Source organism: Drosophila ananassae, chromosome 3R, assembly GCF_017639315.1.
Source record: "Drosophila ananassae strain 14024-0371.13 chromosome 3R, ASM1763931v2, whole genome shotgun sequence".
NCBI lineage: Eukaryota > Metazoa > Arthropoda > Insecta > Diptera > Drosophilidae > Drosophila > Drosophila ananassae.
Window position 1 is genome coordinate 14,862,769 of NC_057930.1, and position 27,950 is coordinate 14,890,718.

At 43.7% G+C, this 27,950-nt stretch overlaps 9 protein-coding genes across 13 annotated transcripts; 5 read left to right on the forward strand and 4 right to left on the reverse strand.

The window, feature by feature from the left end:
* The first annotated feature begins 2,104 nt into the window (after positions 1-2,104).
* Positions 2,105-8,486, forward strand: LOC6496975 (ATP-binding cassette sub-family G member 4). Its single transcript, XM_001962980.4, has 10 exons — positions 2,105-2,244; positions 4,771-5,162; positions 6,193-6,363; positions 6,422-6,558; positions 6,619-6,764; positions 6,826-7,064; positions 7,125-7,535; positions 7,603-7,703; positions 7,767-8,128; positions 8,187-8,486. The coding sequence occupies exons 2-10, from the start codon at positions 4,790-4,792 to the stop codon at positions 8,326-8,328; spliced, it is 2,082 nt and encodes a 693-aa protein (XP_001963016.1). The 5' UTR covers positions 2,105-2,244; positions 4,771-4,789; the 3' UTR covers positions 8,329-8,486.
* On the reverse strand, positions 8,390-10,406 carry LOC6498535. The gene is made up of 2 exons (XM_001962979.4): positions 8,678-10,406; positions 8,390-8,617 (listed from the first exon to the last, which is right to left on the reverse strand). Exons 1-2 carry the CDS (start codon positions 10,283-10,285, stop codon positions 8,510-8,512), a joined length of 1,716 nt encoding a protein of 571 aa, XP_001963015.1. The 5' UTR covers positions 10,286-10,406; the 3' UTR covers positions 8,390-8,509.
* A 146-nt stretch (positions 10,407-10,552) lies between these two features.
* Positions 10,553-11,182, forward strand: LOC6496976 (bis(5'-nucleosyl)-tetraphosphatase [asymmetrical]). Its single transcript, XM_001962978.4, has 2 exons — positions 10,553-10,789; positions 10,847-11,182. The coding sequence occupies exons 1-2, from the start codon at positions 10,620-10,622 to the stop codon at positions 11,109-11,111; spliced, it is 435 nt and encodes a 144-aa protein (XP_001963014.1). The 5' UTR covers positions 10,553-10,619; the 3' UTR covers positions 11,112-11,182.
* A 17-nt stretch (positions 11,183-11,199) lies between these two features.
* On the forward strand, positions 11,200-14,539 carry LOC6496977 (UPF0430 protein CG31712). Its single transcript, XM_001962977.4, has 4 exons — positions 11,200-11,692; positions 11,755-12,027; positions 13,734-13,817; positions 13,876-14,539. Exons 1-4 carry the CDS (start codon positions 11,336-11,338, stop codon positions 14,041-14,043), a joined length of 882 nt encoding a protein of 293 aa, XP_001963013.2. The 5' UTR covers positions 11,200-11,335; the 3' UTR covers positions 14,044-14,539.
* A 1,299-nt stretch (positions 14,540-15,838) lies between these two features.
* LOC6496978 (cuticle protein 7) lies at positions 15,839-16,701 on the forward strand. Its single transcript, XM_001962976.3, has 2 exons — positions 15,839-15,952; positions 16,008-16,701. Exons 1-2 carry the CDS (start codon positions 15,944-15,946, stop codon positions 16,437-16,439), a joined length of 441 nt encoding a protein of 146 aa, XP_001963012.1. The 5' UTR covers positions 15,839-15,943; the 3' UTR covers positions 16,440-16,701.
* Positions 16,702-16,765: 64 nt separating this feature from the next.
* On the reverse strand, positions 16,766-17,323 carry LOC6498534 (larval cuticle protein A2B). The gene is made up of 2 exons (XM_032455192.2): positions 17,232-17,323; positions 16,766-17,180 (listed from the first exon to the last, which is right to left on the reverse strand). Exons 1-2 carry the CDS (start codon positions 17,241-17,243, stop codon positions 16,884-16,886), a joined length of 309 nt encoding a protein of 102 aa, XP_032311083.1. The 5' UTR covers positions 17,244-17,323; the 3' UTR covers positions 16,766-16,883.
* Positions 17,324-17,445: 122 nt separating this feature from the next.
* On the reverse strand, positions 17,446-23,183 carry LOC6498533 (serine/threonine-protein kinase dyf-5). Of its 5 annotated transcripts, none has more exons than XM_044716299.1 (8): positions 22,712-23,182; positions 21,054-21,254; positions 20,823-20,990; positions 20,418-20,756; positions 19,304-20,361; positions 18,767-19,072; positions 17,933-18,048; positions 17,446-17,751 (listed from the first exon to the last, which is right to left on the reverse strand). In XM_044716299.1, the coding sequence occupies exons 2-8, from the start codon at positions 21,207-21,209 to the stop codon at positions 17,726-17,728; spliced, it is 2,169 nt and encodes a 722-aa protein (XP_044572234.1). In that variant the 5' UTR covers positions 21,210-21,254; positions 22,712-23,182; the 3' UTR covers positions 17,446-17,725. The 5 variants fall into 5 exon arrangements, 4 of the variants coding, with proteins under 4 accessions (XP_044572234.1, XP_032311322.1, XP_044572233.1 ...); XR_006507446.1 differs by having other exon boundaries at positions 17,742-17,751; positions 18,422-19,072; XM_032455431.2 differs by having other exon boundaries at positions 17,446-18,048; positions 22,939-23,182.
* A 130-nt stretch (positions 23,184-23,313) lies between these two features.
* On the forward strand, positions 23,314-26,866 carry LOC6496979 (dynein regulatory complex subunit 3). The gene is made up of 6 exons (XM_001962973.3): positions 23,314-23,624; positions 23,692-23,975; positions 24,034-24,212; positions 24,267-24,819; positions 26,175-26,509; positions 26,571-26,866. The coding sequence occupies exons 1-6, from the start codon at positions 23,381-23,383 to the stop codon at positions 26,686-26,688; spliced, it is 1,713 nt and encodes a 570-aa protein (XP_001963009.1). The 5' UTR covers positions 23,314-23,380; the 3' UTR covers positions 26,689-26,866.
* LOC6498532 (enoyl-CoA delta isomerase 1, mitochondrial) lies at positions 26,675-27,934 on the reverse strand. Its single transcript, XM_001962972.4, has 3 exons — positions 27,471-27,934; positions 27,271-27,417; positions 26,675-27,219 (listed from the first exon to the last, which is right to left on the reverse strand). The coding sequence occupies exons 1-3, from the start codon at positions 27,771-27,773 to the stop codon at positions 26,758-26,760; spliced, it is 912 nt and encodes a 303-aa protein (XP_001963008.2). The 5' UTR covers positions 27,774-27,934; the 3' UTR covers positions 26,675-26,757.
* Between the last annotated feature and the right edge of the window lie 16 nt (positions 27,935-27,950).

A 27,950-nucleotide genomic window follows, 5' to 3' on the forward strand; every position in this document is an offset into this window, starting at 1 on the left:
ATTTATACGAGTAGTATTTTTGACTTATCCGGAAGATTGGACGGCACTCCTTCAGTGTGTTCTAATCCCCGGAGCCCACTCAGACCAAAGTTCAATCTCACTCGGAGGCTTAACAGTAGCAGCTCACTCGAGAACGAAACCGTGACGTATTTTAAGATTTTATTTCTCTCCATTATTAGCTTGGGAACATATAGCACTTCACTATGTCAATCGGCTTTTGTTTAGCTCGACTCGAGAAGGGTCAAAGTCCAGCTAGAGGATTGAATCATAGTGACGGTCGGGGATCGTTGTATGAAGCAATTATTACGATAATAACTAAATAAGCACTTATCAATGATATATTCTACACTGAGGGAAGTCGAGAAGTGGAACACAGATGCGGTCATCATAGAAAAGCTATAAGTTTTGATTGTTAAATACAGAATTAGGTCATTAAAGATAGAATATTTTTCGGGAAAATCATAGTAAATTTCTTTATAAAGCTTCTGAATCTATAAAGAAAGCAAACACCATCAACATTTGATGACAAACTTGGATGAGATACTTTTGGCAAGTGTCGATTAGATTCTAACAGATTCTTTTGTTTCTTCTCATTATCAAAACAAATATTTTGAAACTCCCATTGAGTCCAATAAAATCTGGATCTGGATAAGGGGCTCCAAGGTTAAAGTACCTTTACCTATTGTGAATGCTAATGAATTGCAAGGGTCCAAAGAACGTCGGAATCAGGAAGCTAATCAGCGGAATCATTCTGATTCACGAGCGCAGGCACAAAGAACCTTATAGACGCCTCTGTGTGGGTGGGAACACATTGTATAAATTACATATGGCATAATAAACCGCCGTGATAATGGCGAGCAGGGATAGAACTGGCCATTGTCTCACGGCAAGTAACAAAAAAGCTAAGTGAAGAAATCGTCGGCAACGTTGAGCAAACTTTTTATTACGTATTACGTATACGCCTATTATGGAGCGCCGAAGAAATTCGATATGTGGACTTGAGACCCGATACCGGGAGTCTACACTCTAAGAAAACTGAAATTCTATGAAGATAGAACATAAATTTAAATACAGAAACCATTTACGAGAATCTCAAAGGGGTATTGTTTTAAAGAATACGAAAGGACTTAAGAATCCTGAACATACTTAGGATCTTCCTATAGAATGTGATTTAATTTTAAGAAACCTAAGTATATTGGGAGTGAAACTAAAATAGTAATAGTAATAGTTATTATTAATGATAATATGTTTCTTAATTAGATATATCTTTCTCTCCCGACCTCCTTCATAAGGTACAGGTTTATATAATAATCTAAGGATCTCCTATATTCAGAACCGTTTATATTTCGAGTGTATCTGATCCAATTCCCGCTCCGTCGTCAAGCGAATCGATCGGAGATCTCGTACTGCCAAAAACTCAATCAGTTGCCACAGGTGAGTAGTATCTGTGTGCGCATGCAAGCTACCTGTGTATAGGAGCGTGAGTGGTTCTTATCAACGAAGGAAAACGACAATATAACAACGCCAAAACATTAATAACCAATGCGAAATAAAAGCCAACAGAGGCGAGCAACTGATCGTCGGGTTAGAGGTGTTAATTCAGCCGATTTTCAGTCAAGACTTTTATTCGGGAGTTTTTCAACGATCTTTAACCCCAAGATTTGTTTAGCACTAACTTTATTTTTAATAACATTTTTAGATACTATTTTCTAGGGTAATATACCACATAAAGGTGCAATCTTATGATATCTTAAATCTCTCAAAGAACGTGTTTCCCAAATGATGGATTGTATATCCCTAGGAGGTATTTGATTTTGCGACCTTGTTTTTGTTTATAATATTATTTAATTAATTTCTTATTTTAATTGTTAACATTCCCTTTTCCCCATCATCACTGAGCCCCTACGATAAAGCCTGTATTCAACTCACACACCCACAAGACGTTCGCTCAGATATTTACAGCCGATCGTGTTCTTTGTGAGCGTGTCGTCAGCGATGAAGCCAGCAGCTCTCCGAGTTTTGGGGAACGGGAATTACCATTGCCATATAGCCACAACCAGCGCGGCAGCTAGCTGGGATCACAGTTTGCTTTTCTGACCGTCCAGTCGCGCACGTCGCCTCGAAGACGCCTGATATTCGGTTGCGGGGATCGCCAGTTAAACGGTTTCAAAATAGTGCGAAGAAATTCGATTTCTTCTATAAAAAATCCTTGCAAGAGTGCTAATATCCTGACTCAAATCGAGGGTAAGGATCCCAAAGAAGTGATTGATTTCCACAGCTAAAGAAAAAGAAATCAAAATTTTTTATAAATTATTTCAACTAAAATTTAAGTGATTTGAGAGTTAAGAGTTTGAATAAAAATTTATGTAACACCTGGATAATAAAAGACTAAGAAGTTTTACATCAAATAAAGTGTAACATAGTTTCACAAATATTGTGAAAAATAAAACTTTAACAAAAGACTCATAAAACTAAATGTTTAAAGGCATTTTTTGTATAGAAATTTATTTCCTTTGGTAATGTGTGCTGTTTCAGTCATAAGATATATTTTAAAATCTTTTTAATTTGTTTCGAAAAATTTAGAAAATTCAGTTCCGTGTGAATAAATCTTCAAACTAGTGAAAGAGAACCCAGACAATCTCTGTGATTCATTTGTATCTGCCATGGAATAGATACAAATGATGAGTATCTTGTGGCGTCGCCAAACCTGCGAGACTGGGTCACTTCCGTTAAAATATATACCTCGATAACTGCTTGAACCGCACTTTGTGCTGCGGAATTGCAACCTGTGAAGTAAATTGAACCGATTCGCTGACATTAAAGCCCAATCTGACATCAACCGCAGCCAAAAGATGGAATGCGTGCTGTTGTCTAGTTCTGTATTATTATCAAATCCAGATAATCAGAGTACAAACAGAAATCTGTTCCCAGAGCTACCGATTTGCTCTCCAATCGAACAGCTGCTGCTTCTTTCGAATCCATCTCTTGCCGGCGGAGAAATGAGCCGGAGATGGATCGAAGGAAGAGGAGGGTTGGGCGGATGGGTATCCGTGAACCGGTTTATTCGGTCAGCATTTTTAAGGTATACAAGCCCATACATAATACAAAACAATGTTTCAGGGCAGCATCAGCATACAAACAATGTAGACATGAATCTCTATATATGTACATAAGCCTCGGCACGAGCTCTGGTCTAAGAATTCGCAGGCAAACATGAAATGTAATGCCAAGAACAAAGGAATTTCGACTGCAAATAGCCATTTCCACTGCCATAAAATGGCAAATGTGGCGAAACGTGACCACCACTCCCCTATCAATAACCAATTTTTAATTATAACTGATTAAGCTCTCCTTCAACGTCATACTCGTCAAAACTAGCGCCCTTCGCCCTTACATGTCGAGATTCCCCCGGGGCAATGACACCGGGTATTGTAATTGGCAGCTCTGATAACTTGCTCTAGAGCTTACCTGACCCAACTAAACATTAAAAACCCTTACTTGCAATAAAAACAATAATGTCCCAGTTGGAAAATGCCCTCCTTGGAAATTTTGTTTTATTTTTTTCACCCAGATGCTGATAAGATGCTGCCTGGTATTTAGCTATAGGCTATAGCCTACTATACTATATGCAATTCGTCACCAGTAAACTCAACAATTGCATTTGTTCTGGATGTCAGACATGGAACAATGCTTTTGTTGTGATTGAATCCGACAGTACGCGCCAGATCGGCTGGAATCTGTAGCTAAAGTTTATGTGACACTTTTTTATAGAAACCCATTCATCTCAAAATCAAATAATAAATCAAATAATAGAAATATAGAGTAAAGTTCAAAAACAGTTTTTTGAAGATCTTAATCTTTTCTAGCTCCCTGCTTTGTAGTTTCTTCTCACCTGACAGCTTATTTAGATTTTCAAATGTTTTCCAAAATTAGAAAATTTCTGAAAATATTTATTTTGAAAATGTAAAACCAAAATCGATTAATTAGAAATTTGTTAATTGTTTTCATGTATTAAACAGAAGCAAGAAAAGCGACGACGTTAATTCTCTGCATGGGACAATGCTTTTGTTTTGATTGGATCCGCTCCGATCTGTACCGATGATGGGATCGGATTGGATTGAGTTGTGGAATCAATAGCACAGATGTGCATACGACACAACATTAACGATTGCATTTTCGTTTCCACTCAATTGTGCTGTTTTATTGTTTGCCCGCTGTACCTTGATCTTTTCGCAAATCCGTATTTAATTGTCTTTTTTGCAGCAATGCGAAATGTGGAGTAAACTGCGTGCTATATTTCGCTTATGTAAACGCTAAAGTTAATTAAGACTGAGAAGATAATCGAAATCGAGAGACCGAGATGCAGATTAGTGGGGAATACTTAAAGTTCGATTTATAAAAGATTTTAAAGCTTATGATTAACTTAATTATCTCAACTATCAGTTAACGAGATTCAATGACAAAGGTTGATTGATCTGTTAGTTTGTCGATCAAAGTGCGAGTCAAATTGCACTAAAACCTGTTCCTAATGGACTAACCGAAACTATCCATCCGCCAGATACATGTTGCACAGTATTCAAAGATTCAGTCACGCACAAGATACATATGTACTTTCATTGCATAATCCCTCAAATCAATCATAACATGAATAAGTATGTTAGTCAACATGAAAAACTGAAGCTTTCCAAGCAGGTTTTTGGTTGGAAATAGGAAGATTTTCTACCTGTTATAGCCCATAGATGTTTTATAATTTGTTAATATATCTTATAGTTGACAGGATACCGCTACCATGGCGACAACGAGGGAGCAGTTTCTATTCGGCAATGAAAACGGTGTCGCCGGACTCGGTCTGGGCATCGAGATCGGAGAAGCGCCCAACAGCCGTGTCTACAATGCCACCACAGAGCCCGTGAGCAGTGCTGGTGGTCGACGTAATGGCCAGCCAAGTACAACGACTACTGTCACGCCCACATCCGCCCCTACGCCACCCCAGGCGGGGTACACCAACGGGTCCACGGCCAGCAAGCAGCCGCCACTGGAACCTGTTGAGGAGGAGGAGGTGCACTTCGATACCGATGCTCTGAATAACCTGCCCGCTCGCGAACCCGTCGACATGGAGTTCAAGGAGTTGTCCTTGACTGTGAACTTGGGCTTCAAACGAGGTAAGGGGGCGGGAGAAAAATGAATAATACAGAAAATCGTAGTCGCTATTTATGAACTAATACGATCGTATGATCTAAGATATGGCTCGATAAGATTGCTAGGGGCGAACTTTCAGTAATTGTATAATATATTTTATGATTCGCGGCTTCTTTTTGGCCACCAATTGGTCAGCTTTCTTTAATGTATATGGTACATCTTCTATTTCAAATGGATTATGTATCTATAATTATTGATTTTCTTGTAATATCTTAAGTAATTTTTTAGTTGAAACATTTCCAGTTCTTGAACTTACCTTCAAGGTTAATATATTTTCGGCAAAGCTTCACATACCAATCAGCCATAAACACTTGCTTGTTAGTTAACCAACTCGCTTCTCCATTGATTAGATAAGCGGCATATACACCGATCCACCGATCACACCTCCTTCCCGGTTGTATATTTTCCGGCAGTGCGTGGTAATCAGAAGGGAACCAGTTAGTCATTCATAAATTCCCTTTTTGCAGAGGCTCTACCACTTATTTAGAAATGGTTTGAAAGAGTATTGGTATTTCGATAGAATGTCTTTTTGTTTTTACAAGGCTTTCTGGCCAATATCAAAGTTCAGAAGGAAACAGGCAGCCATTTAGTATCTGAACAACTTGCCCCTGGTAACTTGATTAGGGACCAGGCCGATGACCACACAACTCTTTTCCCCATGGCGGTAATTATACTAAATATAAAGATAATATGGGTGGTCATTGATCGTAATCATGCCATTTTTATCAAAGTTTTCGAGGCTAGTTGTGCGTTTAACTTGTTTGAATAAATACTTTCCTTAACTTACAATTTTAAAACATAAGATCTATGTTTAAAGTTTGCTCCTTAATAAGATTTAGTTGTCTATCCAGCTATCAATTATATAGACTGCAATTACTTATTACCTTTAATTACTCAGACCATAATCATTTTGAGCCGGTTCTCCTTGTTTTATGATACCTTGACATAAAAGATTTCACTTTAAACTTGATTTCCATTTAAATTTTGTTTCAGGATCCAAAGAAATCTTGCACAATGTGTGCGGAAAGTTCCCCGGCAGTCAGCTCATTGCCATTATGGGACCCTCCGGTGCCGGAAAGTCTACCCTATTGGATGCTCTATCTGGTTTCAAGACAACCGGTGTGGACGGATCTATTCTGCTCAACGGAAGGCGACGAGATCTGCGTAAGTGTCTTTGATTTCCGGGCAGTTTCAAGTGATTAATGGAGTATCCACCATGTAGCCTCCTTCCGCCGCATGTCCTGCTACATTACACAGGACGATCGCCTGCAGCCCCTGCTGACTGTCAACGAGAATATGCACATCGCTGCGGATCTTAAGCTGGGAAACACCGTTAGCTACGAAGAGAAGGAGAGCAGGGTGAGTTGCAAAGTCTCAGATTTAAAATCTTGCAGATAATTTAACACTTATACCTGGCAGATTGAAGATATCCTGCTGCTGCTGGGTCTCTACAACCATGATCAAACCCTGACAGTCCGCCTGTCCGGTGGTCAGAAGAAAAGACTTTCCATAGCCATGGAATTGATCAACAATCCAACTGTGATGTTCCTCGATGAGCCTACAACGTAAGTGTCCTTTCTAATACTTGCTAGTCTAGTTCTAACTTTATTACTCTTCCTTTTTCAGTGGCTTGGACAGCAGCTCGTGCACCAAGGTCCTGGAGCTGCTAAAGAGGCTGACAAGCCAGGGACGCACCATCATCTGCACCATTCACCAGCCCACAGCCAAGCTGTTCCAGATCTTCGATCAGGTCTATGTCCTCTCCGCTGGTAACTGCGTCTACCAGGGCAGTACCCAGAAACTTGTACCATTCCTGCAGTCCGTGGATCTGCCATGTCCCATGTACCACAATCCAGCAGATTACAGTGAGTCTGGAAGAGATTAATAATTTAACCAAAATCCTATTGAAATGTTTCCTTTCGCAGTTATTGAACTTGCCTGCGGGGAGTACGGCTTCGACAAGATCGATACCCTCAAGAGTGCCACTGAAAACGGAAGCGCCCTTACCTGGTTCGATAATCCCAGTAGTGTGATGCGGGCCGAGGCGCTCATGCGAAAGTTTCCGATTCCCAAGAGAAGCAAAGCCCGATCCTTGGAGGACACTAGCTACTCGAACCAGTGCTCTGTGCTGATACGTCGAGGATACATCAAAGCGAAACGGGATACGACCATGACTCACTTGCGAATCGGAGTTAACATTGCGGTGGCCGCGCTTTTCGGCGCCATGTACGATCACACAGGCCGGGAGGGATCTCGTGTCCTGGACAACTACAACCTGCTATTTGCCATATTGATGCACCATTCCATGACGACAATGATGTTAACGGTTTTGACTTGTAAGAACCAAAACTACTTTCTGTATCAAAGCCAGAAACTAATCGTAATTGAAATTATCTTAACCAGTCCCCATTGAGCTGTCCATTCTGATCAAGGAACACTTCAATCGCTGGTACTCCCTGAAAGCCTACTACACTGCCATGACTCTGGTTGATCTCCCCGTTTCGGTAAGCTATCATTTATTTTGTCCGGAATCTGGAAATTAATGGAAGTTCTTATATCCGCCGCAGATCCTCAGTTGTTTCCTCTTCACCGGTATCGTTTACTTATGGAGCTATCAGCCGATGGAGTGGGTCCGCTTTTGGATGTTCTTCGTCATCAGTTTAATGACAGTCTTTGTGGGACAAAGCTTTGGACTGATGATCGGCGCCTGGTTCGATGTGACCAATGGAACTTTCCTGGCGCCCGTCCTAACCATTCCCATGATGATGTTTGCCGGTTTTGGTGTCACATTGCGGGATCTGCCCAGCTACTTAAAATGGGGCAGTCACATATCATACCTACGATATGGTTTGGAAGGATTCATAGCAGCGATCTACGGTTTGGATCGAGGAACACTGGCCTGTGACGAGGCGCCCTACTGCCACTACAGGCAAGTCCTTAGTATTAACCGAGAGATTCTAGACATTGACATTTATTTTTCCATGCAGATACCCAAAGAAATTCCTGGAGGAGATTACCATGAGAGGAGATCAGTTCTGGAACGACGTGCTCGCGCTGACTCTGATGATTGTTCTTTTCAGGCTAGCGTCGTATATCATACTCAAGGCCAAGATAAAGTCTATTCGATGATTCCGATGAGGAATAAAAGCCCACAATTCCATTCCTTGTATTATAAATTACTTGTTGAACATTATGTTTAGTGCTATTAATATTTAAAAATAATATTATGTACAAGTACACAAAACATTGTTAAATAAAGCTACGATTTTTTGTAACTATCCTAGAAAGCATCCACTTTTTATCACAGGAATCAGTTGCTCACACCTTGAACAATTTCGGATTCGTCGCCCGCCTCTGCCGCTGGCTTTAGTAACTGTTGCAGTTCCTTGGCATTCGTGGCCATTTCTGCTGAGTTCAGCTGGAATGGAACGAATTCCATTAATTGTAAAATAGCTTTTGATAAATAAAGAAAACTTACCACCACGACCTTGTGCCCCAGCGATTCCAGCAGCCTTTTCTTCAGACGCAATAACGATGTTGGCTTCTTACTAAATTTTAATGTTTGATTGGCGGTGAGAAGTTCAACAAAGTATACAGAAGCATGCTCTCCCATCGTTTGAACTCGCAAACTTGGCAGATTTATGCCACTGATGGGACAGACCAAATCCACACCCTCTACTTCAGAGTCTTGACTCAGGTCCAGGGCATACTTCCTCAAGTCTGTGCGTTCCCTCAGCAGATAAGTCGGTGCCCGCTCGAATTCCTTGAAAGCCTTCTCTGTTTTATGGTGCGCCATTGATGATTGTTCGATGGCAACAGCAGACCGCAGGACAGTCAAACGGCTGTCCACCTTGGGTTGAGCTCGTGTCTGGCGTTGGTTGGCCTTCAGTTTCTCAGCTGCATCGATCAGATCTTTGGAATAATGTCCCAAAGTGCACAGGGAGAGGCAGGTGTCCACCAGATTGTCTGGGAAATAGTCGTACTCCCCATGATCGAGCTTTCGGAGAGCGGCAAGCTCAAGTTGCCGGACGTGTTGCGGGGATAATTCACAATCCAGTTGGGCGCTGGCCCACAAGAAGGTAGCCAAGTCCTTGGCTCGCAGTTGGCCCGGCTTAAGCACAGTCATTAGCTGCTCAATCAGGACATTTAGGCACTCCTTATGGTCCCAAAGCTGCTCAGCGAAGAACGAAAAGATGTGGGCCAAGCCGCGTGGTTCAATCAAAGCTATCTTATTGGGATCCATGCATATATCCTGCAGATGATGGCAGACACGGTCGTCCATTACTCGTTGCAGCCTTAAGGCCTTCACGAAGGAGATCAGAAGGGCACCACTTTCTTCAGTAAGCTCCAAATTTAAAACTGCGTCGACTAGTGCTGATTCATATGGCTTTCTCGCTTCGCCAGTGACCACTGTAGAGGTTTTGTAGGCCGCATTGCTGATCACAGCGAGATCCAGTTCACTCAAGGCCGGCAAGTGACCCTCCAGTTGAGTTTCCAACAGCTCCTGGAAATCATTTGGCAACTGGACCTGCTTTTTTTGCAACCCCAGATAAAAGCACACTTGTACAAATCGTTCCTTGTTGTCGCTGTAGTTCTCCTTGGCCAAACGCTGAACGGCTGCCTGATAGAAGTCCATACGCTTCATCCACCCGGGCATAAGGAAGAGGAATGAGTACAGCGTTTCCAGCACTGTGTTGGTGTCCATTTTCTTCAACTGACTTTCAGCCCTAGCATCCAATGTATTCAGAGCGGCCACATACATGGGTACAGCGGCGTTGGACCGATAGCTAGAGGCCAGGATGATCAGGGCGGGCAGTTGAGCGGCATCGGTTTCTTGAACGGATCGTTGGAAGTGCCGATCGTCGGTGATCGGGAAGAAGTCGGCGTAGCGGACTGTCGTCTTTGGCAGCACGTGTTCCCGATCCCTGTGCCGCTCCAGAGCAATGTGCTTAGCGAACCGGGTGAGCAAGGTGCCGGTCTCGTCCGAGGTGTTTCGCATGACATCTCTAGGCGTCAAGGATGCGTAGCTTCTTAAAGGGCTAATACTGGTGGGGGCCCCCGCCAAGCGTCGGAGGAAGGCGTACATACCGAATGTACGTTTAATTATATATTTATGTAATGAAATTACAAAAACGTGCCCATCAAGTTAAAAACATTTAGCAACTAAAAACGTATTTATCAACACTGCCATCTTTTAGGGAAATTTAAATTCCCTTTAACTTTTTAAATTACAAATTTACATGTATATTATAAATAAAAGGTAGCTTGAAAATGTTTACCACATAAAATGTTCTTTTTTTGTCACAAAAATAAATTAAATCATAATTTCGGCCTTATAAATAAAGGAGGCAATTGGAAACTCTGACACCTTTTAAATTTGACAGCACTGGCGCTCGTAGAGCAAGATAAGAAACCAAAAAATGAAGAAAGCCGCGGGATTTGTTATTTTCAGGAGACTTTGTGGGGAAATTCAGTATCTATTGCTGAAAGCTTCCTACGGAGACTTTCACTGGAGCTCCCCCAAAGGTCATGTGGATCCAGGCGAGGACGATTTCACGACCGCTCTGCGGGAAACCAAAGAAGAAGCCGGGTAAGTGTCATGCCCTGTGAATGTTTATACTCTGTTTTATAATCGCATAAACAATAGCTATGACGAAAAGGATTTGATTATCTACAAGGACACTCCGCTAACACTGAACTATCAGGTGAAGGGCAAACCCAAAATTGTCATCTACTGGCTGGCTGAGCTTCGAAATCCTTGCCAGGAACCTATTTTGTCGGAGGAGCACACTGCGCTTAAGTGGCTGCCCAAAGAAGAGGCCAAGGAGTGTGTGGGCTTCCAGGACAACCAAGTGATGATTGACAAGTTCCACGACATGATTTTGCAGCAAAAACAACCAGAGTGTAATTAAAAAGATGTAAACATAAAATAAGTTTTGGGCAACACTGAAGATAAGAAATAAATACTGAAATTAATACCAAACTTAATACCAAGCTTATGTCAGGGCATTGGTGTTCGTTTGACAGCACTGTTTTCAATGCTGTGGAAAAGCGTACAAATTGTATCCACATAAATTGATTTGTTGTGCGAACGAAAGCAAGCGCTATAAATTAAAGAGATTTAAGTTGGTACAGCATGGGTTCCCATTCGCGCACTCCCAGTCCGTCAAGCAAACGGCGACATCACAAAAGCAAGCACAAGAAACGCAGTAAGTCGCACAATCGGGACCGAGAGCACGACAGAGACAAGTCCTCGGAGGTAAACCACCATGGACGGCGTGACCGGGAACGGGACCGCGAGCGGGATCGGGACAGGGAGCGGGAGCGTGACAGACACCGCAGCGATCGTCACACAGAACGCGAATACCGCCACTCGCCCACAATGCTCAAGTCCCGGAAACGCTCCACCTCGTCGAGCAGTGATAGTCAGTACTCAGACCAAGAGTCGCAGCGCAGCAGACACAAACGCACTCGCTTCAAGAAGCTGGATGAGGTTGGTAGAAAACTCTGTTTCCGATGGTATCAAAACTTAATCCTTTTCATTGGGGCCGGCAGCAAAACCAGCTTCAGGTAGAGCGCCTGGCTGAGATGGAACGGCAGCGGCGGGCCAAAGAAGTCGAGCAGAAGACAATCGAGGAGGAGGCCGCCAAACGCATTGAGATGCTGGTGAAAAAGCGCGTGGAAGAGGAGCTGGAAAAGCGGCGCGACGAGATTGAACAAGAGGTCAACCGACGCGTCGAGACAGCAAAGGCAGAGATGGAACGAGAAATGATGTTGGAGCTGGAACGGCGTCGCGAGCAAATCCGCGAAGAAGAACGTCGGCGCGAGGTAGGTGCTCGTATTCAGATTCCGCTGGACGACTGCTGCTATCACTGTAACTGTCTGAAACCCGTACACAATGCCACATCTACCAAACACTCGAACAATCTCAAGACAGCAGTAAAAACAGTCGTCTCCACCAATCCACACGAAATCATTTCCGTGACGCTCTCGGCCGTGGCTCAGTGGGTGCGGGTGCTTACTAGTAATGTGAAATATGTTTGACCATCACCTCACCGGCATTGCATCAATTAGGCAGTTTTGCATATTACTAACCAACAACCGACACAGTTCCATTCGGTCCATCGCTAATCCCAGAGTCACATTTTCAGAGCCCCAAATGCACCCGGCCATCCAGTGGGCCAGCGTGCTCGGGAACGGCACGGTTGGTTTCGTCTCTTTCTTCTTGCCAATAATTTTGTAATTTTTATTTTTCCTACCACGAAAAGCCAAAATGACGACATTGCCAATGTGTCGCATGTGTCACAATTTTGAAGCCCATGACAATTTTTTGCATATTCTTAGCTTCATCTTTTGTTCGTATCTCTACCTCCACATAACATACAGTATAATTTTGATTTTGGTATTGGTTTTGTAACCTCCTTGTTGTTGTTGCGCGTGTGAAATACGCTTCTGTAGGCGATGTAGCCAGGAGCTATTCTTTAACTCCGCTATCCGTATCCCAAGTGCGTGTTTTGTGGCCCCGGCAAAACACTCGGCCGTGCCGGAAGTTGAGCAATCCTGCTGTGAGGCACCTGGTCCATGGACGCCTTCTTCTCCGCCTCCAGACCGATCGAACACAATCTTATCTGATTGGGGGGCCTTAGTTAGGTGACAGTCGCGGTGTAGGGTGGGTCATCCAGACATGAGTTTGGTCTCAACCGAACGCTGCATGCAAACGAGAACCGAGCAATGCTGAAAAGCCAATTAAACGACGGGTGAGTTTCCGACGCCAGCGATGTGACAAGCCATGTGACAGCATCTGTAAGGATATAACGTGAGATCGGCAAAAGGACGCCAAAGAGAGAAACTCAAACTCAAAAGAGACTCACCCCCCTCAGTGTTTAGCTTTATAGAACTCTGAAAGCTTGTAAATCCGGATTCGCATTGGATTCTTGACAGTACCGATTGTTTGTCCATTATTTGCGTTTGAGCTTTTTTTATTTTTGTTCGATGAAAATATTTACGTTTGGAATAGCGAATACACATCGAATACTACTTGTATTTAAACAAAATCAAAAATCTGCAAAAGAAAAATCTTAAAATTAACACAAATTTAGCTATTGTACTGGAATAATGACCTATTTAAATAGTAAGTAGCAACAATTAAAAAAAAAAAAAACAAAAAAATCAAATGAAGACCAAACATTTAGCAAATACTACTAGTACATTGTTTATGTTGTGTGTTCCTATATTATAATAAACTAAATGAAAAAAAAAAATACAACCTACTTTAAACATTCTTATTAGACACTTCTAAATGTTTTACTTTCTACCGAAATTTTCTTTGTAACCTATTATTAAGCGTAAAAATAGACTTTAACTGCCTTTGCAGCTCATCAAGATTATAAACTGCAACCAAAATAGTGTGCGATCGAATGTGTCGCCCAGTTTGCATCGTTGATGTCAAGAAACTTTATTTATATCCTAGCTCTAAGTTACCGGCTAAGCCATTGATTTGTGTTATTAATCGGCTACTTGTTTGGGTTTTATAGGAGGATGAAAAACAAAAGCGCGAAGAGCTCGAAGAGATTCTGGCAGAGAACAATAGGAAAATCGAAGAAGCTCAGCGTAAATTGGTAAGTGCAGTTAACATCATTTTAGTTCCAATCTAATGTTTGCATATTCTTACCTTAGGCCGAAGAGCGTTTGGCGATAATTGAAGAACAACGCCTCATGGACGAGGAGCGGCAACGTATGCGCAAGGAGCAGGAGAAAAGAGTAAAGGAGGAGCAAAAGGTCATATTAGGAAAGAACAATTCCAGGCCAAAGTTGTCGTTTTCGCTCAAACCGGGAGCTTTATGAGCAGCGTAGGCAACTGGCATTCTGGTTAAGGACGCTCCTTTTCTTGTTAACAGCTTTTGCTTTTTTTTTTTATGTACCTCAGAGGCGTTTTTTGTGTGTGCCTAAGACTACCGCCCGGTTTGCTTGTTGTAATTGTGTGTTTGTATTATTTTTATTATTTTTTAAGAACTGGCGGAAGTTTTAGGGGCAGACAAAGCTATGCCAACAGATTCAACTTTTTCAAAATTGCCAACTTGTGAACATATTATACAGCTCTATATAGTACAATATGATAGCGATTTACTTAAACCTTTTCTACATAAACAATGCAAATGTGAGACGAATGATTTTGTGTAGTGCGTCGATCTGTTGACACATCTGAGAAATTATTGAAAACCAAAAAAGAGAGATGAAAACAAATCAGTGAAATACATATATGTAATCTATTTTCAAATTTTGATATTTCATGGAAACATATAAGCAACTGAAACCGATAATAAAAAGTTTAGAAAGGCGAGTGCACTGTTTTCTGATTCGGGATTGTAAAGGGTTGCCTGGAAATGTGGACACCACTGGCCATACTTCACTTAGCATATTTGACACAATTGCCAAAACAAACAAGCTCCTGCCACCCGGCTCCCTTCCCGGCTTCGGCCCTCCTATCGGACACGATCTACGCGTGTACACTTGTCGCTAAGTAGACACAACTTATTATTTATAGAGACTACCTAAATTTATATGTCTAGCGGCTGATTGGGCTGGGCGACGTTGGACAGCGAACGACAGGCGGCACGCCCGGCCGCCACGAGAGCTGCCCCAGCGGAGGGGCGGCACTCCAAACCGATCTGTTCAAGTGCGTGAGCAGGCGGCGTCGATGCCAAATTGGTCGCCGACCACTCCAACTGGAAATGTAATCTTGTTCTAATGAATGTGGTGCAAGATACGAATACGTATACGCACTGTATGCATAGTTGCGAGCACTGCAAGTACTCCGCCCGACTCCATTCTATTACTTCATATCGAATTTGGCAACGAGTTTGGTGCGGGGAGGGAGTCCTCCGTCTGTGCCAGCGCCTTTGTCGCTTTGATTTGTATGTGCGGCGCATGCGTGAAAGGTACACCACTTGACCACCCCCAGACCTCGGATACCGCCTCAAATCCAGGTCCAGATCCAGATCACAGACACACACACACACAGATCGGGCTACGATCTTGGTCGGCACATGGGCGGATGTTGCAATTTGATTAATTAATTAAGTGGAAAATCGGTATAGCTCTTAGCGGCACTTCTTGCTACTTTTTGGATGGATCGGCGAATGTCAACGTGCAATTTGTTTGATGTGACGTCGATAAGTCTCCAGCAGCCAGTCTGCTAGTCAGTGTGTCACACAACTTGTCTGGAAGTTTATTGGTTTCTGGCTTCTGGTATTGATTCAACTTGAAATCCGATGGTAAAGAGCACTTCTTGAAACATAGAAAACATGTAATATTTGAACAATAATTATTATAATCAATAATGCAATATTTGTCAATTGTTTTCGGGCCCCTACTTTCACTTGACTTGACAAGAGCTTATCCATTGCCAGGTTACATTGTTGGCCAATTTGGAGCAGGGTAAATGTTTTATTACCAGAGCACATTTGCCAAAAAAAAAAAGCGATTAAAAAAAATTAAATAGAAATATAATAACGATTTTGCATTAGGTGGATTCCGGTTCGTTGGGTGATCAGTTTTTTTTTTTCTTTTCGGATTTTTGGGAGTGTGTGGTGCGTGCTGGGTGCTCGGAGTGTGGTCAGGGGCTGGAGGTGGGCCCCAGAGAGCTCATGGCTTTGACTATAAAAGTTGTGGCCGCGACACTTGGAGACATAGTTCAGTTCAGGAGCCACAGCAGCCACCAACTCAGCAAATCCTCAAAGCCAAAATGTTTGCTGTAAGTTAAAAGGATAATAACTTAAAAAAAAAATTACTTACCGATGCCATTGCAGCTCCTTTCTCTTTTCATCCTGGGTGTTGGAGCCGCCGCTGCCATCGAGCTGCCCCTCAGCCCCATCTACCACTCTCCGGCGGCGATTGTGAAGCCCCTGCTGAAGACCGTCGAGGTGGAGGCACCTGCCCACTACGACTTCGCCTACTCCGTCCACGATGAACACACCGGCGACATCAAGAGCCAGACGGAGTCCAGGAAGGGAGACCAGGTCCAGGGCCAGTACACTCTCATCGATGCCGATGGATACCTGCGCACTGTCGACTACACCTCTGATGCTCACAACGGCTTCAATGCTGTGGTGCGTCGCGATCCCCTCGGCCAGAAGGTGATCAAGGCCGCTCCCATTGCCAAGGTCCTGGCTCCAGTCGCCTACGCGGCTCCCAAGCTGCTGGCCGCCCCCGCCAAGCTGCCCCTGAGCCTTTACCACTAGGATGAGCGCCGGGAGTGAGCGTGAGAGAGATAGCCAACACTGACTTCATCGCATCGACGACGACCTATCCGCATCCGCATTCGCATCTACTATATATATCTGCATCCGTATCCGATCTATAGCCACACTGCCCAGGCACCTCATATCGTATCTACCTTTCAACTATGTATGTAACTCCTTTCCTTTTCTCTGATACCTAACCTAAGACTTTTCGGTCCTCGGTGATCGTAAGCGCCATAATCCTCCGAGATCCGAGGACCTCTATCTCATCTGTATAATTGTATATGTAAATAGAAGGCAATAAATGCATTTTAGAAAACATAATATTCAGCTTTTATATATTCTTTTAATCAACAGCCTTCCAATTTATTAGAAATACATAGTAAATGTTAGTAGACGGTTCATGTCAGCTGAGAGAGTCCTTTGAAGAGTCCGTTTGTGAACTTAAAGGGAAATCGGTTCCCGACGAACCTGGGCATTAAATCCCAGGAAAGGATCAGCAGTATAGTCCACAATCCTGCGATGACCGTCGGGTTCGATCAGAGAATAGCGACCCGTTACGTATTCGCCCCGTCGGTGCTCGAACTGATCCTTAACGTCGCCGGTGTGGCCATCGTGGACGGAGTAGTGGAACTCATACTGGGCCGGACTGACGATGAGTTCGTCGGGATGGCCCGCGATGATCCCAGCCTGGACGCCCAGATAGGCGCTCAGGAGCAGGCAGAATGCGATGCTGGAATACTGGATCAAAAGATAGCAGGTGGATCACCCCGAAGATCATCTGTAACTTACCAAAACACTCATGGCTGAGAGGTGGAGCTGTGATGGGAGCAGTGGAAGACAGTCGACTGATGACTAAGATCTTGTCCCAGCCCTCTTTTATATGTCGGTGCTTGGCCCATTGTCGCAGTGGCCAAGTTATGGAGCTGAAATCCTATACCTTATGCAACCCACTCCCGCTCCCAGTCCCAGGGAAATGAAACCCGATCCCGGCTATCGCAATCGATTCAAAACTCACTCGGATTATATTATCGTATCGTAGCTTAATGTACAACTTACTTTACACATTAGTTTAGCTTAGTCGTATCACAGCAATAACATTATATCGAAACTAGACTAACTCTATGGGCCGAAACGATGATTCTATTGGATTGATTTTGGATGCGTAGGGTGTCAGGACCCTTTCTGATTCAGTTCAAAAACACGCAGGACAACACACGCAGGCACATTTTCGTCACTCTCCTCGTTCTGTTTCAGGTACAACGGCAATTTGCGAGTCGATCTCCTTAGAACTTATTCTCCAAAAGTGATCCTGGGAATGGGATAATGGGATAAAGGGATTGAGTCGTCTGCCCCTGCTTCTTCCAAAAGGGAAGGACACTATTCAATTGGATTTGAATTAGATTGTGAAACACCAATTGGAGCTACCAACAAACTACTTGGGGGTGCTCTCGACATCTACGCTTGCTGGGGACTACCCAAAACCAAGTTACCGTTCTCGGCCACCATCCAAGCCGTAAGTTTCTCGTCCTCCGTCTTGTTGGTCTCATCCCAGGGAAAACTGGATGCGGCGGCGGCTGGGGGTTTCTCCTTTTGTGGATTTTGAGCTCTGAAATGGGTTTTTAGGGAATATTTTTAAGAATATTAAAGGCTCAGAGGGGTAAGTGAGGTAAGTATTGATGTGTGTTTCTTATTAAGAGAAGTAACTCATAAGATTCTTTAATATTTTTATATCTAATCTAATATCTAATATGACTTTTGATTGATTAGATTAATTAGATTCCAATCACTCTAAAAATCAATAAAATCTACCAGAAGTGAACAGAGAGACAGGCAACTAAAAAGTGCTCCACTACGAGAAAAGTCCTTAGGACTCTTCCCTTTACAATGATGATATGATACAGCAGTGTCTACAGTCTCTACTACAGTCAGCTACTAAAATCTACATTATTTACAGACAAATTGGCGAAGTTGTTTTTTACCTTATGGGCCAAAAGCGACATTCTTCATCATTTGAGGGGGAGGACGAGGAGGAGTTATCACTTGGGCGCCCACACAAAAGTGTTCAATGTTCAATGACAAGCAAACGAAAACACACAACACGATGAAAGAGACAGGATATACAGGCACAGATAGAGAGGGAGATACGTATAGAAAGAGACAGAGTACAATGTAGAGATAGGAGAGACAGATAGACAGGATGATGGGGGGGGGGGGGGGATGAGCATGAGGGCGAGGATGCAAATAAGCACGGGTAGAGGTCAAGGGTTAGAGGTCTACAGGGCATGCAGGCCAAGGTGGATGTTCCACCATTCGCATCCACTTACAGCGAGTCCGCATGGCTGCCGTTGTTCACCTCCAGGCTGCTCTGGGTGGCCTTCTTCCGTAATCCTGGCCTGATCAGGAAACTGTCCCCGAATAGATCCCGTTCCCGGTCACGATCTCGATCTCGATCCCGCTCCCGGTTACCACCAGTTGACGTCGGTCCGTTCTTAGCCTGCTGCGTTAGCGGCACTGTGTGCGGATACTTTCCGTCGCTGTCCGAGTCCATGGAAAGCTGTCCAAACAGGTCCTCCAGAAGTATATTGGCCTTGGCGTTGCGCTGACGTTTGGCGGAGGTCTTCAGCTTGGAGCTGCGGGTTGGGAGACGGAGAGGCAATGGTGAGGGAAGCTACAAATGCACTTCAGTGTAGGGACAAGGAAGGGTACGTACAATGGTGCCAGGAGTGCTCACACCATAAGATAAAGTCCCTAATTCCTCTATTTTGAATTGCCTTTCATTTTATAATTAGTTTTAATATTACTTGTAAATAATATCCTTACAAATCAAAGGCAATCCTTGGAAGCTTCTACCCTTGACTCACCCCAATATGAGATCCAAATCGTCAGACTTAATAGACGGCTGCTTGACTTCCTGAGCTGCAGCTCGAGATCTCCCCGAGAGTCTCAACGGTGGTGCTCCATTTTCCGGCTGAAGCTGCATCTGGACGGGTGGCTGACGGACAAGGATGCTGGCTGGAGCCTGGCTGGCACTGACTTTGGAGAACACGTTGTACACCTTGGCCTCGGGGGCCAGAACAGAGGATCTGGCCACCGGCACATAGTACCCACCGTTGGGGACACCCATGACGAGTTTGGCATTGTTCTTGGCATTCATATTGGCCGCATCGTAGCCGAGGTGGCTGCCATTCACATAGATGGCACCGGCATTCCGGGATGATGTGGTGCTAAAGGATACGTTTGGGTGGTGGATTGGGTGTTGAAGGTGTTGCTGCTGGGTTCCTGATGGCAGCCCAAAAAGCTGCGATATGTTACGGTTCAGGTAGATGTCGTTGATAGATTCGCTTCCGTTCTGGGTCTGTACGGGAACTCCATCGGATGCAGCTCCACCCAAACTGGAGGAATCAGCCAAGTCGTGGTTGGTCAGGAAACTGAGCTTAGGCTGGTACTTTCTCGGCACTCCCAGGTTCTTGGCTGCCGCCTTGGCATTGTTCAGATTGTTGCTCTTCCCGAGATTCAAGTTGCTGTTGTTGTTATTGACGTTGTTGTTGTTGGTCTGGTGGAGCAACTCAGTGACCGCCTGGAGCTTCTCCTGCACCGGAAGCACGTTGTTCGAGACGATGTTCTGCGGCTGGTGGTGGTTGTGGTGACCTCCAGCGGCCGCCGCGTACTTGGAGTTGAGCCGCACGTTCGCCTTGGTGGCGGCGGTGGGCGAGATTCGCTTGAGGGCGTGGAAATATGGGTACTTGAGGCTCTGCTGGGCCGTTGGCCGCTTTTCAGGATCATAGGCCAACAGGTCCTCCAGCAGGTCCAGTCCGTTTTGGCTGCAGCGGCTGACGACGCTGCTCAGTGGCACTTTGATGCAGTCCGGATACCGGAAGTGGATCATGGACGCCAGCCGATATCCGTCCGGCCAATCGCCCTTAAAAGGAAGACAATGAATACTATTTTTAAGTCAAAATAGATATTAAAACTCACCTTTTCCGGTGTGCCCAGGACAGAGCAAATCTTAAAAAGCTGATCCACTTCACTACTGCCCGGAAAGAGGGGTCGGAAGGTGTAGAGTTCGGCCATGATGCAGCCCATGGCCCAGAGGTCGATGGTGCTGCCGTAGTTTGTGGAATGTAGGAGCACTTCAGGGGCCCGATACCACCTAGTCGAGACGTAGTCCGTAAACGGTGGCCTGGAGCGGATCTCTCTGGCCAGCCCGAAATCGGCAATCTTGATTAAATCCGGACCGGAGCAGAGCAGATTCTCTGGCTTCAGATCACGGTGGAAGAAGCCATGGCGATGCATAAAAGCAAGACCAGTCAAGACCTAATAATAAAAATCATTTTGTATTTGAATTAAATAAAATATATTTAGTTTTCTTTAAATAATTACCTGAAACAAGATACTCTTAAGCTCCGGTTCAGGCAGATGCGTGTCCCTATCCTTAATCATTTGGTAGAGATTCTCCTTCATGTACTCGAACACAAAGTACAGGGTATCATTTTCCCGGATCACCTCTTTCAGCTTGACAATATTCGGATGCGATAGTTTCTTCAAGGACTTTATAAGAAGGATTTCAATCAGAGTATAAAAATACAGCTTTAAGTTTCTCCTAAAACTCACCTTAACCTCTCGCAGATTCATGGCCTCCTCCCAGGAGTAGTACTTGCGTTTCATACGCTTAATGGCCACCTTTTCGCCGGTGTCCTTGCGCTGGCCCAGGACCACGGTGCCGTAGGTACCATCACCCAGCTGGGTCAGCGTGATGTAGCGGTTCATTCTTAGGCGGACGGTGGCAGTTCTTCATACATTCTCCGGATGCAACTGCACAAGAAAGTGTAGAAGACAAAACCAAACTGGGTTAGAAACGACACTCAAGTGCCTCATTAAAGGACCCTCAATAATTCAGGTCCCGCCCACGTGTGCCAACGTCAAAGGAATCACAGTTGAATTAAATGACGAGGCATTAAAGACAAAGACGAGACACTGTGGCATTCGTGTCTTTATTTTCGGGTACCATTCAAGTAAGTACCTTCAATTAAAATCAATATATCGATCAAGGGGCAGTCGTCTAAGAACTTGACCAAATTTATTTAACCCAAAAACGAATTTCCCATCAGGGTCACAACTGGATTGATGTCAGTGGAGGGGTGATACTTTCGGAAATGATTTATGATTGAAGTCTGTTTGAACTCGAAGCTCTTCCTTTGGTAATTAGGGTTTACTTTGGTGAAAAGGATAAAGAATAACTATAATAAATTATTTAGAAAGCATAAGAAATTATGACTTATGTTTATTATTTTAGGAATCCTAATTAAATCCTAATTTAAAGATCATTTGTGCGAGTTCAAGTCAAGAGCTATATTTCGGATTATTTTTAAAATATACCATTCCAAATATCATACAATAAAACAGTAAAACAGAAACAGATATTAGGAAATTGTTTAAATTAAAAGAAAGCAACTCAGTTGTATTAAAAAACAGACTTAAAAGAAAAATGAGAAATAAAAACAATACCACGAAGACCCTTTGACGAATTTAATCCATTTCTTCAATCGTTACTTATAAAAAAAAATATGTAAAGTGTTATAATATTAAGTTATAAGTTTAAAATAACAAAAAATAGTCTTCCTAATCGTGAAAATACTCTTTTGGGATGGGAACGCCTAATGATTTCTTACTAGAAGTCCTACTAGGCAACATAACAGAAAACAAAGGGAAATCATTAACATAATTTGAATTTAAGTTTGTTATTAGATAATTACCTAACAAAATTTCAACCCCTCCGGACAAGGGGTAGTTTTAAAGGGTAGTATAATATATCACTTTCATATAACTAAGTAATTTTCTAACCTAAAGATACATAGTTTATGAAAAAACCTTTAGTTTATAGTTATGAAAGGTTTAATGTCAGTGTTTTTATTTAAAATTCAATATGATTGCTTCTATTATCTTGGCATATTCAATGCGACATCAAATATTTATATGATTCCTTGAGTTTTTTGATATTCCTATGGATTTAGAATTTGGTCAATTTTTCCTTCGTGATGTCGTAATTGGTTTGTGGTCAGTTGGCGAACTTAGTTTGGTGGCGATAATTTATTCATTGTATGCGAACCACTTCCACCTTCAATATATACACCTGACTGTGTATATGATTGTTTTGGTTCCACTTTTCGAAGAGGGGGGATCGAAAGGTGGTTTTTTTGGGGTATACAGTTCACAACAGTGTTGGTTGTGAATCCTGCGTCACAGCCTTGAACCGCTCACATTTGACTCACTTAAATGCTCGGCACGCACATCCAGCACCCGATTAGCCGATTACTATATGCCACTATGTATATCCGATACGCGACTTTTCGCACCATGTACAAACAAATAAACAAACTCAAATGTTGGGGGTCACTTTATCGATTAAGAACGGGGGTTGTCACACAAAGTCCTCTCGGACTTTCCTCTATCGTCTGGCACCAGAGGATGCACCCAAGGACTTTCAATACCGTCGTACCTTAATCGGAATTGCATTTAAATCCGGCGTCTTATAATTTAATGTGTTAGTCGGAATTAAGTGGGATTAATGATGACTCCCTAGGAGGGACGGATATCCTTCGCGGACAGGAGTTTATTTGATAAGCAAACACTAACAACTGCCAGACCCGATATCCACAACAACGCGACGACCCAAGCAACCGCAGGACTAACTAGACCGACCACCCTGCTCCAAAACACAGAAGAGAGAGCCGAACTGGTGCCCGAAGCTGGTGCACCGGCTGGATGAGTCTCCGGCAGGTGAACCTGCTCCCGAAGTCCACATCGGGGGTGGAACGACTGCGCCCCGACGGTTACTAGGCAGGGCCCTGTTGTTTGGGTTGTCCGTGGCAACGATCCGATGAGTCCATTTTCAAAGGACTTGCGGTCTCACCACAAATGTCCTGCGAGAGCCAAGCCAAATGGACGAACCGGTCAGCAGTCAGCCAGCTGAGAGTGAGGCGGGAGTCGAGGAGTTGGAGGAGGAGGGGGAGCCGGCAAAGGACTTTCTCCAGGAGATCAACTGCCCAGAGCCGGGCATCATTGATCGGAAAATGATCGAAACCGCTTACCTGGAGGAGGGCCAGAAGGGTGAATCCAAGCGTCTCCACCAATTGGAGCCTGTAGTTTACGAAAGGATACATACCATGCGACTGGAGTTTAAAAGTAGGTGTTTCAAATTCTCCAAATATTCTTTGCCTAAAGATAGATAATAAAGATAAACATATCCTAGACATCCTTCGCATTGACCACCTCTGGATGATGCCGAACCTGACCACCCTCTGCCTGAACTGCAATAAAATCGAGGTCATCGAGCACATCGACATGCTAACAGCTCTCAAGGAGCTCAACTTAAGCTTCAACTACATCACTCGGATCGAGAACCTTGAGACCCTGGTGAACCTGGAGAAGTTGTCCCTTTTCAGCAATCGAATTCAGAAAATTGAAAACCTAAACACTCTGGAAAAGCTCGTTATCCTCAGCATTGGAAATAATCTCATTGACACTGTGGAAGGGGTAATATTAATTCTTATATCTCTCTTACATTTATGAAATTTATATTTTTTATAAGTAGATCGAACGCTTACGTTTTGTCAGCAGTCTGAAGGTTCTCAATCTGGAGGGCAATCCCATATCTCGGATGCCAAACTTCCCCCTGACTCTCTATGTCACTGCCATTCTTCCACAGTTGAACTACTACGAATATGTTTTCATTAAGACTGAGATTCGAGAAGAAGCCCAGAAACGTTTTTAGTAAGTAATACTGACCCTAAATATCCTTAATTATTCCTCGATGACCTTCTAAAGCCGTGAGATACGAGAGATTGAGGACAAACAGGAACGTGAGATCCAAGCAATCGAAACTGAGTCACGGGAACGAGCCGAGGCGGACCGGCTGGCCTCCAGCTTCGTTGAGCATCTGGATGGGCAACAGTTGTACGAATCCTTTTGGCGCGACGATGAAAAAGGACGAATCCTGATGCTGATAGGAACACCGGCCCAAGAACTGACCGAAGAGTATGCCAAGGATGTGTATGAACTGACCCAGCAGATCTATCGCCTGGGATTAGCACGCTATGGGGAACGTGACGAGGAGATCCGCGACTTCAATGATAACCTATACGAAGGACAGCAGGAACTCCAGATGCAAGGACAAATACAAATCGAGGAGTTTCTTCAGTACAAGGAGAAAACATTTGACGAGATGCGCATGAAGCTGCGGGACTTGGACCAACGCGACGAGGATTTGGACGCAGTCGAAGCTCAACTGGATGGTTTGACCGAACATTTCGAGGATGCCCTGAACAAGATGTGGCATAGTCTGATGGCCCAGGAGCTGCATTTGCACGAAGCCATCGAGGTTTGTTGTCGACTCTTCTTGACACAATAGGGTTTTTGACTCAAATTAATGGAAAATAATACTTCTGGGGATTCCTTTGCCAACAGGATTTTCCCTAGCTATGTCTATATCTCTGTCAGTTTGCATCCGATTCTTGAGCGGAATGCCTTAAAAGATTCGTGGGATGATTCCCCGTAAATCTGCATTAAACCCCTGAATCGAAATTTTGGGTCGATTTTTTTCAAATTTTTCCTGATGGAACCCCTTGCAGAAACCCGGATTCTTATGTATGGCCACTAGCCATGTCTATATCTCTGTCAGTTTGCATCCGATTCTTGAGCGGAATGCCTTAAAAGATTCGTGGGATGATTCCCCGTAAATCTGCATTAAAACCCTGAATCGAAATTTTGGGTCGATTGTTTTCAAATTTTTCCTGATGGAACCCCTTGTAGAAACCCGGATTCCCATGTATGGCCACTAGCCATGTCTATATCTCTGTCAGTTTGCATCCGATTCTTGAGCGGAATGCCTTAAAAGATTCGTGGGATGATTCCCCGTAAATCCGCATTAAAACCCTGAATCGAAATTTTGGGTCGATTGTTTTCAAATTTTTCCTGATGGAACCCCTTGCAGGAACCCGGATATTCATGGGTGACCACTAGCCATGTCTATATCTCTGTCAGTTTGCATCCGATTCTGGAGCGGAATATCTTAAAAGATTCGTGGGATGATTCCCCGTAAATCTGCATTAAAAACCCAAATCGAAATTTTGGGTCGATTGTTTTCAAATTTTTCCTGATGGAACCCCTTGTAGAAACCCGGATTCCCATGTATGGCCACTACCCATGTCTATATCTCTGTCAGTTTGCATCCGATTCTAGAGCGGAATGCCTTAAAAGATTCGTGGGATGATTCCCCGTAAATCTGAATTAAAACCCTGAATCGAAATTTTGGGTCGATTGTTTTCAAATTTTTCCTGATGGAACCCCTTGCAGAAACCCGGATTCTTATGGGTGGCCACTAGCCATGTCTATATCTCTGTCAGTTTTTGGGGTCGATTGTTTTCAAATTTTTCCTGATGGAACCCCTTGTAGAAACCCGGATTCTCATGTATGGCCACTAGCCATGTCTATATCTCTGTCAGTTTGCATCCGATTCTTGAGAGGAATACCTTAAACGATTCGTGGGATGATTCCCCGTAAATCTGCATTAAAACCCTGAATCGAAATTTCGGGTCGATTGTTTTCAAATTTTTCCTGATGGAACCCCTTGTAGAAACCCGGATTCTTGAGCGGAATACCTTAAAAGATTCGTGGAAATATTGCCGGTAAAATTTTCATAATATTAATGTTTGATTTTTTTCTATTTTTCGGCAGGACTCAACCCTTAATTTTAATCGCAAGATAACCCAACTCATGACTAGCTTTGTGGAGCAGGCCCAGGTATTTTTCCGGCAGCTCCGCGATGTTTGCAATCACTTCGCCCATAACATGACCGAGATTGTGACCCAGTTTCTCTCGGTGAAGATGTCAACTAATGATCTGGACTCCATACCTGAAGAACTGAAAAAGTGTGTCGATGATCAAGAGGCGTCCCTTCATCTGGTTGAGGGAATGATGACAGCGCACATTATGCGGGTGGAGGAGCGTGAAGATCGCATGGTTAATCGTAGCAGAGAGTTCATAGACGACATGATCCGTAAGCTAAACACGTGAGTACTATCTACGATCACTTAGACAGGATGGAAACTAAGAGACATTTCGATTTTTTAGCAAAGAAGTTGATCGCCATCGGGCCAAGATATTAGAGATCAATGCCTTCATGGAAATGATGAAAGAGGCATTGGCTAACATTCCGCAAGAGTTAGACCAAGAAATACCCTCGGAATAAATTGTTTAATAAGTTCAATTTTAAGTAATAAATGCATGCTGATCATCTAAATTAAAAAAAAAAACCCTCCTATTTGCTTTTTTTAAGTCCCTCGAGGTGGGCGCAAAGTCCCTCCTGGAATAATGGCGTGGTGACATAGTCCACGCAGTCCCGCAAATCACCCGCCCGGTCGTTTAACAGATCCCGCACGTCTGGCTCACGACACATGCGTTTAGTCAGCGTCCTGGCAACCGGATTCGCTTTGTCGAACGTTGCTATAAAGGTTGCGCACTTATCCAGTGCTTCCTGCTTATTGCATGCCACCTCATCGACCAGCCCCACATCCAGGGCTTCTTCGGTACGGAAAAGCTTTCCTTGGTTCAGGGCCCTCTCGACTACTCGTCGTGGAATTACGCTCTGGTACGAGAGCATCATCCACTTGGAAATGACAAAGCTAAAGCGGGTAGCATGGATGCCAATAAATAGATTCGGGAGCATTGTGCGGTACTCGCAGGCTGTGGCCAAAACACATCCTGCTGCCGGGGCATGTCCCTGAAAAGAAAAGGAATTAGGAGCACGGTTTTCCTGAATTATAGGACGTACATTAACAGCTGCCGCTGTGGGAATCCCACAAAGGTGCAGGGCCAACCAAAGGTCTTGAAACAAGGTCCAAAACTCTTCCAGTCGCTTTCTTTCCGGATTCAGCAGCTCCTTGAGATCTAGGCCAGCGGAGAACACTTTATCATTGCTCTGAAAAATTGTCAAAATTAGGTCTTTATCAAAAATAGTATTGTTTTCCAAACCGATGTCAGGATCAGGCCGCGACTCTTATTGCACTCTATCTCGTTGATGGAATCGATCATGTCGTGCATCAGCTCCATGGTAAGGGTGTTAACAGGTGGAAAGTTCATTGATAGGGTAGCGATTCCACTCTTGTCATCCACTTCCACTGTGGTCAGCTTTGATTTCGTGATACCAGAAAGTGGACGGTGGGCTTGCCTTTGAAAGATCGGTGTCATCCGTCCTGCAGTATCTAATAGCCTATTACGCAACATTATGATGACTTTTGATTTGGAGCAGCAATCACGCACTGAGCGACAGGGCATGAATTTAAACAAATTAACCTGTTTATCATATAGAAAGTCAAGTTGCAAACCAAAGAAAAACAAAGTGCTCAAGCCTACGCGATCAGCTGATCAGCTGTTTTTACCTTTTCCAGTCTAAGTTTACACGGTTATCGAATAAAACTGATAAGTTATCAGTGATAACAAAAAAAAAATAGT

Coding starts and splice junctions, on each gene's coding strand:
- LOC6496975 (XM_001962980.4), top strand. CDS start 4,790: ATGGCGACAACGAGGGAGCAGTTTCTATTCGGCAATGAAAACGGTGTC. Junction 6,364..6,421: donor CGGAAGGCGACGAGATCTGC/GTAAGTGTCTTT, acceptor TCCACCATGTAG/CCTCCTTCCGCCGCATGTCC. Junction 7,536..7,602: donor GATGTTAACGGTTTTGACTT/GTAAGAACCAAA, acceptor TATCTTAACCAG/TCCCCATTGAGCTGTCCATT.
- LOC6498535 (XM_001962979.4), bottom strand. CDS start 10,285: ATGTACGCCTTCCTCCGACGCTTGGCGGGGGCCCCCACCAGTATTAGC. Junction 8,618..8,677: donor TGGGGCACAAGGTCGTGGTG/GTAAGTTTTCTT, acceptor GTTCCATTCCAG/CTGAACTCAGCAGAAATGGC.
- LOC6496976 (XM_001962978.4), top strand. CDS start 10,620: ATGAAGAAAGCCGCGGGATTTGTTATTTTCAGGAGACTTTGTGGGGAA. Junction 10,790..10,846: donor GAAACCAAAGAAGAAGCCGG/GTAAGTGTCATG, acceptor CATAAACAATAG/CTATGACGAAAAGGATTTGA.
- LOC6496977 (XM_001962977.4), top strand. CDS start 11,336: ATGGGTTCCCATTCGCGCACTCCCAGTCCGTCAAGCAAACGGCGACAT. Junction 12,028..13,733: donor AAGAAGAACGTCGGCGCGAG/GTAGGTGCTCGT, acceptor TGGGTTTTATAG/GAGGATGAAAAACAAAAGCG. Junction 13,818..13,875: donor AAGAAGCTCAGCGTAAATTG/GTAAGTGCAGTT, acceptor TTCTTACCTTAG/GCCGAAGAGCGTTTGGCGAT.
- LOC6498533 (XM_032455431.2), bottom strand. CDS start 21,209: ATGAACCGCTACATCACGCTGACCCAGCTGGGTGATGGTACCTACGGC. Junction 20,362..20,417: donor TCCTGGGCACACCGGAAAAG/GTGAGTTTTAAT, acceptor CTTCCTTTTAAG/GGCGATTGGCCGGACGGATA. Junction 19,073..19,303: donor GATTTGGATCTCATATTGGG/GTGAGTCAAGGG, acceptor CCCAACCCGCAG/CTCCAAGCTGAAGACCTCCG.
- LOC6496979 (XM_001962973.3), top strand. CDS start 23,381: ATGGACGAACCGGTCAGCAGTCAGCCAGCTGAGAGTGAGGCGGGAGTC. Junction 23,625..23,691: donor CATGCGACTGGAGTTTAAAA/GTAGGTGTTTCA, acceptor AACATATCCTAG/ACATCCTTCGCATTGACCAC. Junction 24,820..26,174: donor ATTTGCACGAAGCCATCGAG/GTTTGTTGTCGA, acceptor ATTTTTCGGCAG/GACTCAACCCTTAATTTTAA.
- LOC6498532 (XM_001962972.4), bottom strand. CDS start 27,773: ATGCCCTGTCGCTCAGTGCGTGATTGCTGCTCCAAATCAAAAGTCATC. Junction 27,418..27,470: donor GCGGCCTGATCCTGACATCG/GTTTGGAAAACA, acceptor ACAATTTTTCAG/AGCAATGATAAAGTGTTCTC. Junction 27,220..27,270: donor CCACAGCGGCAGCTGTTAAT/GTACGTCCTATA, acceptor TTTTCTTTTCAG/GGACATGCCCCGGCAGCAGG.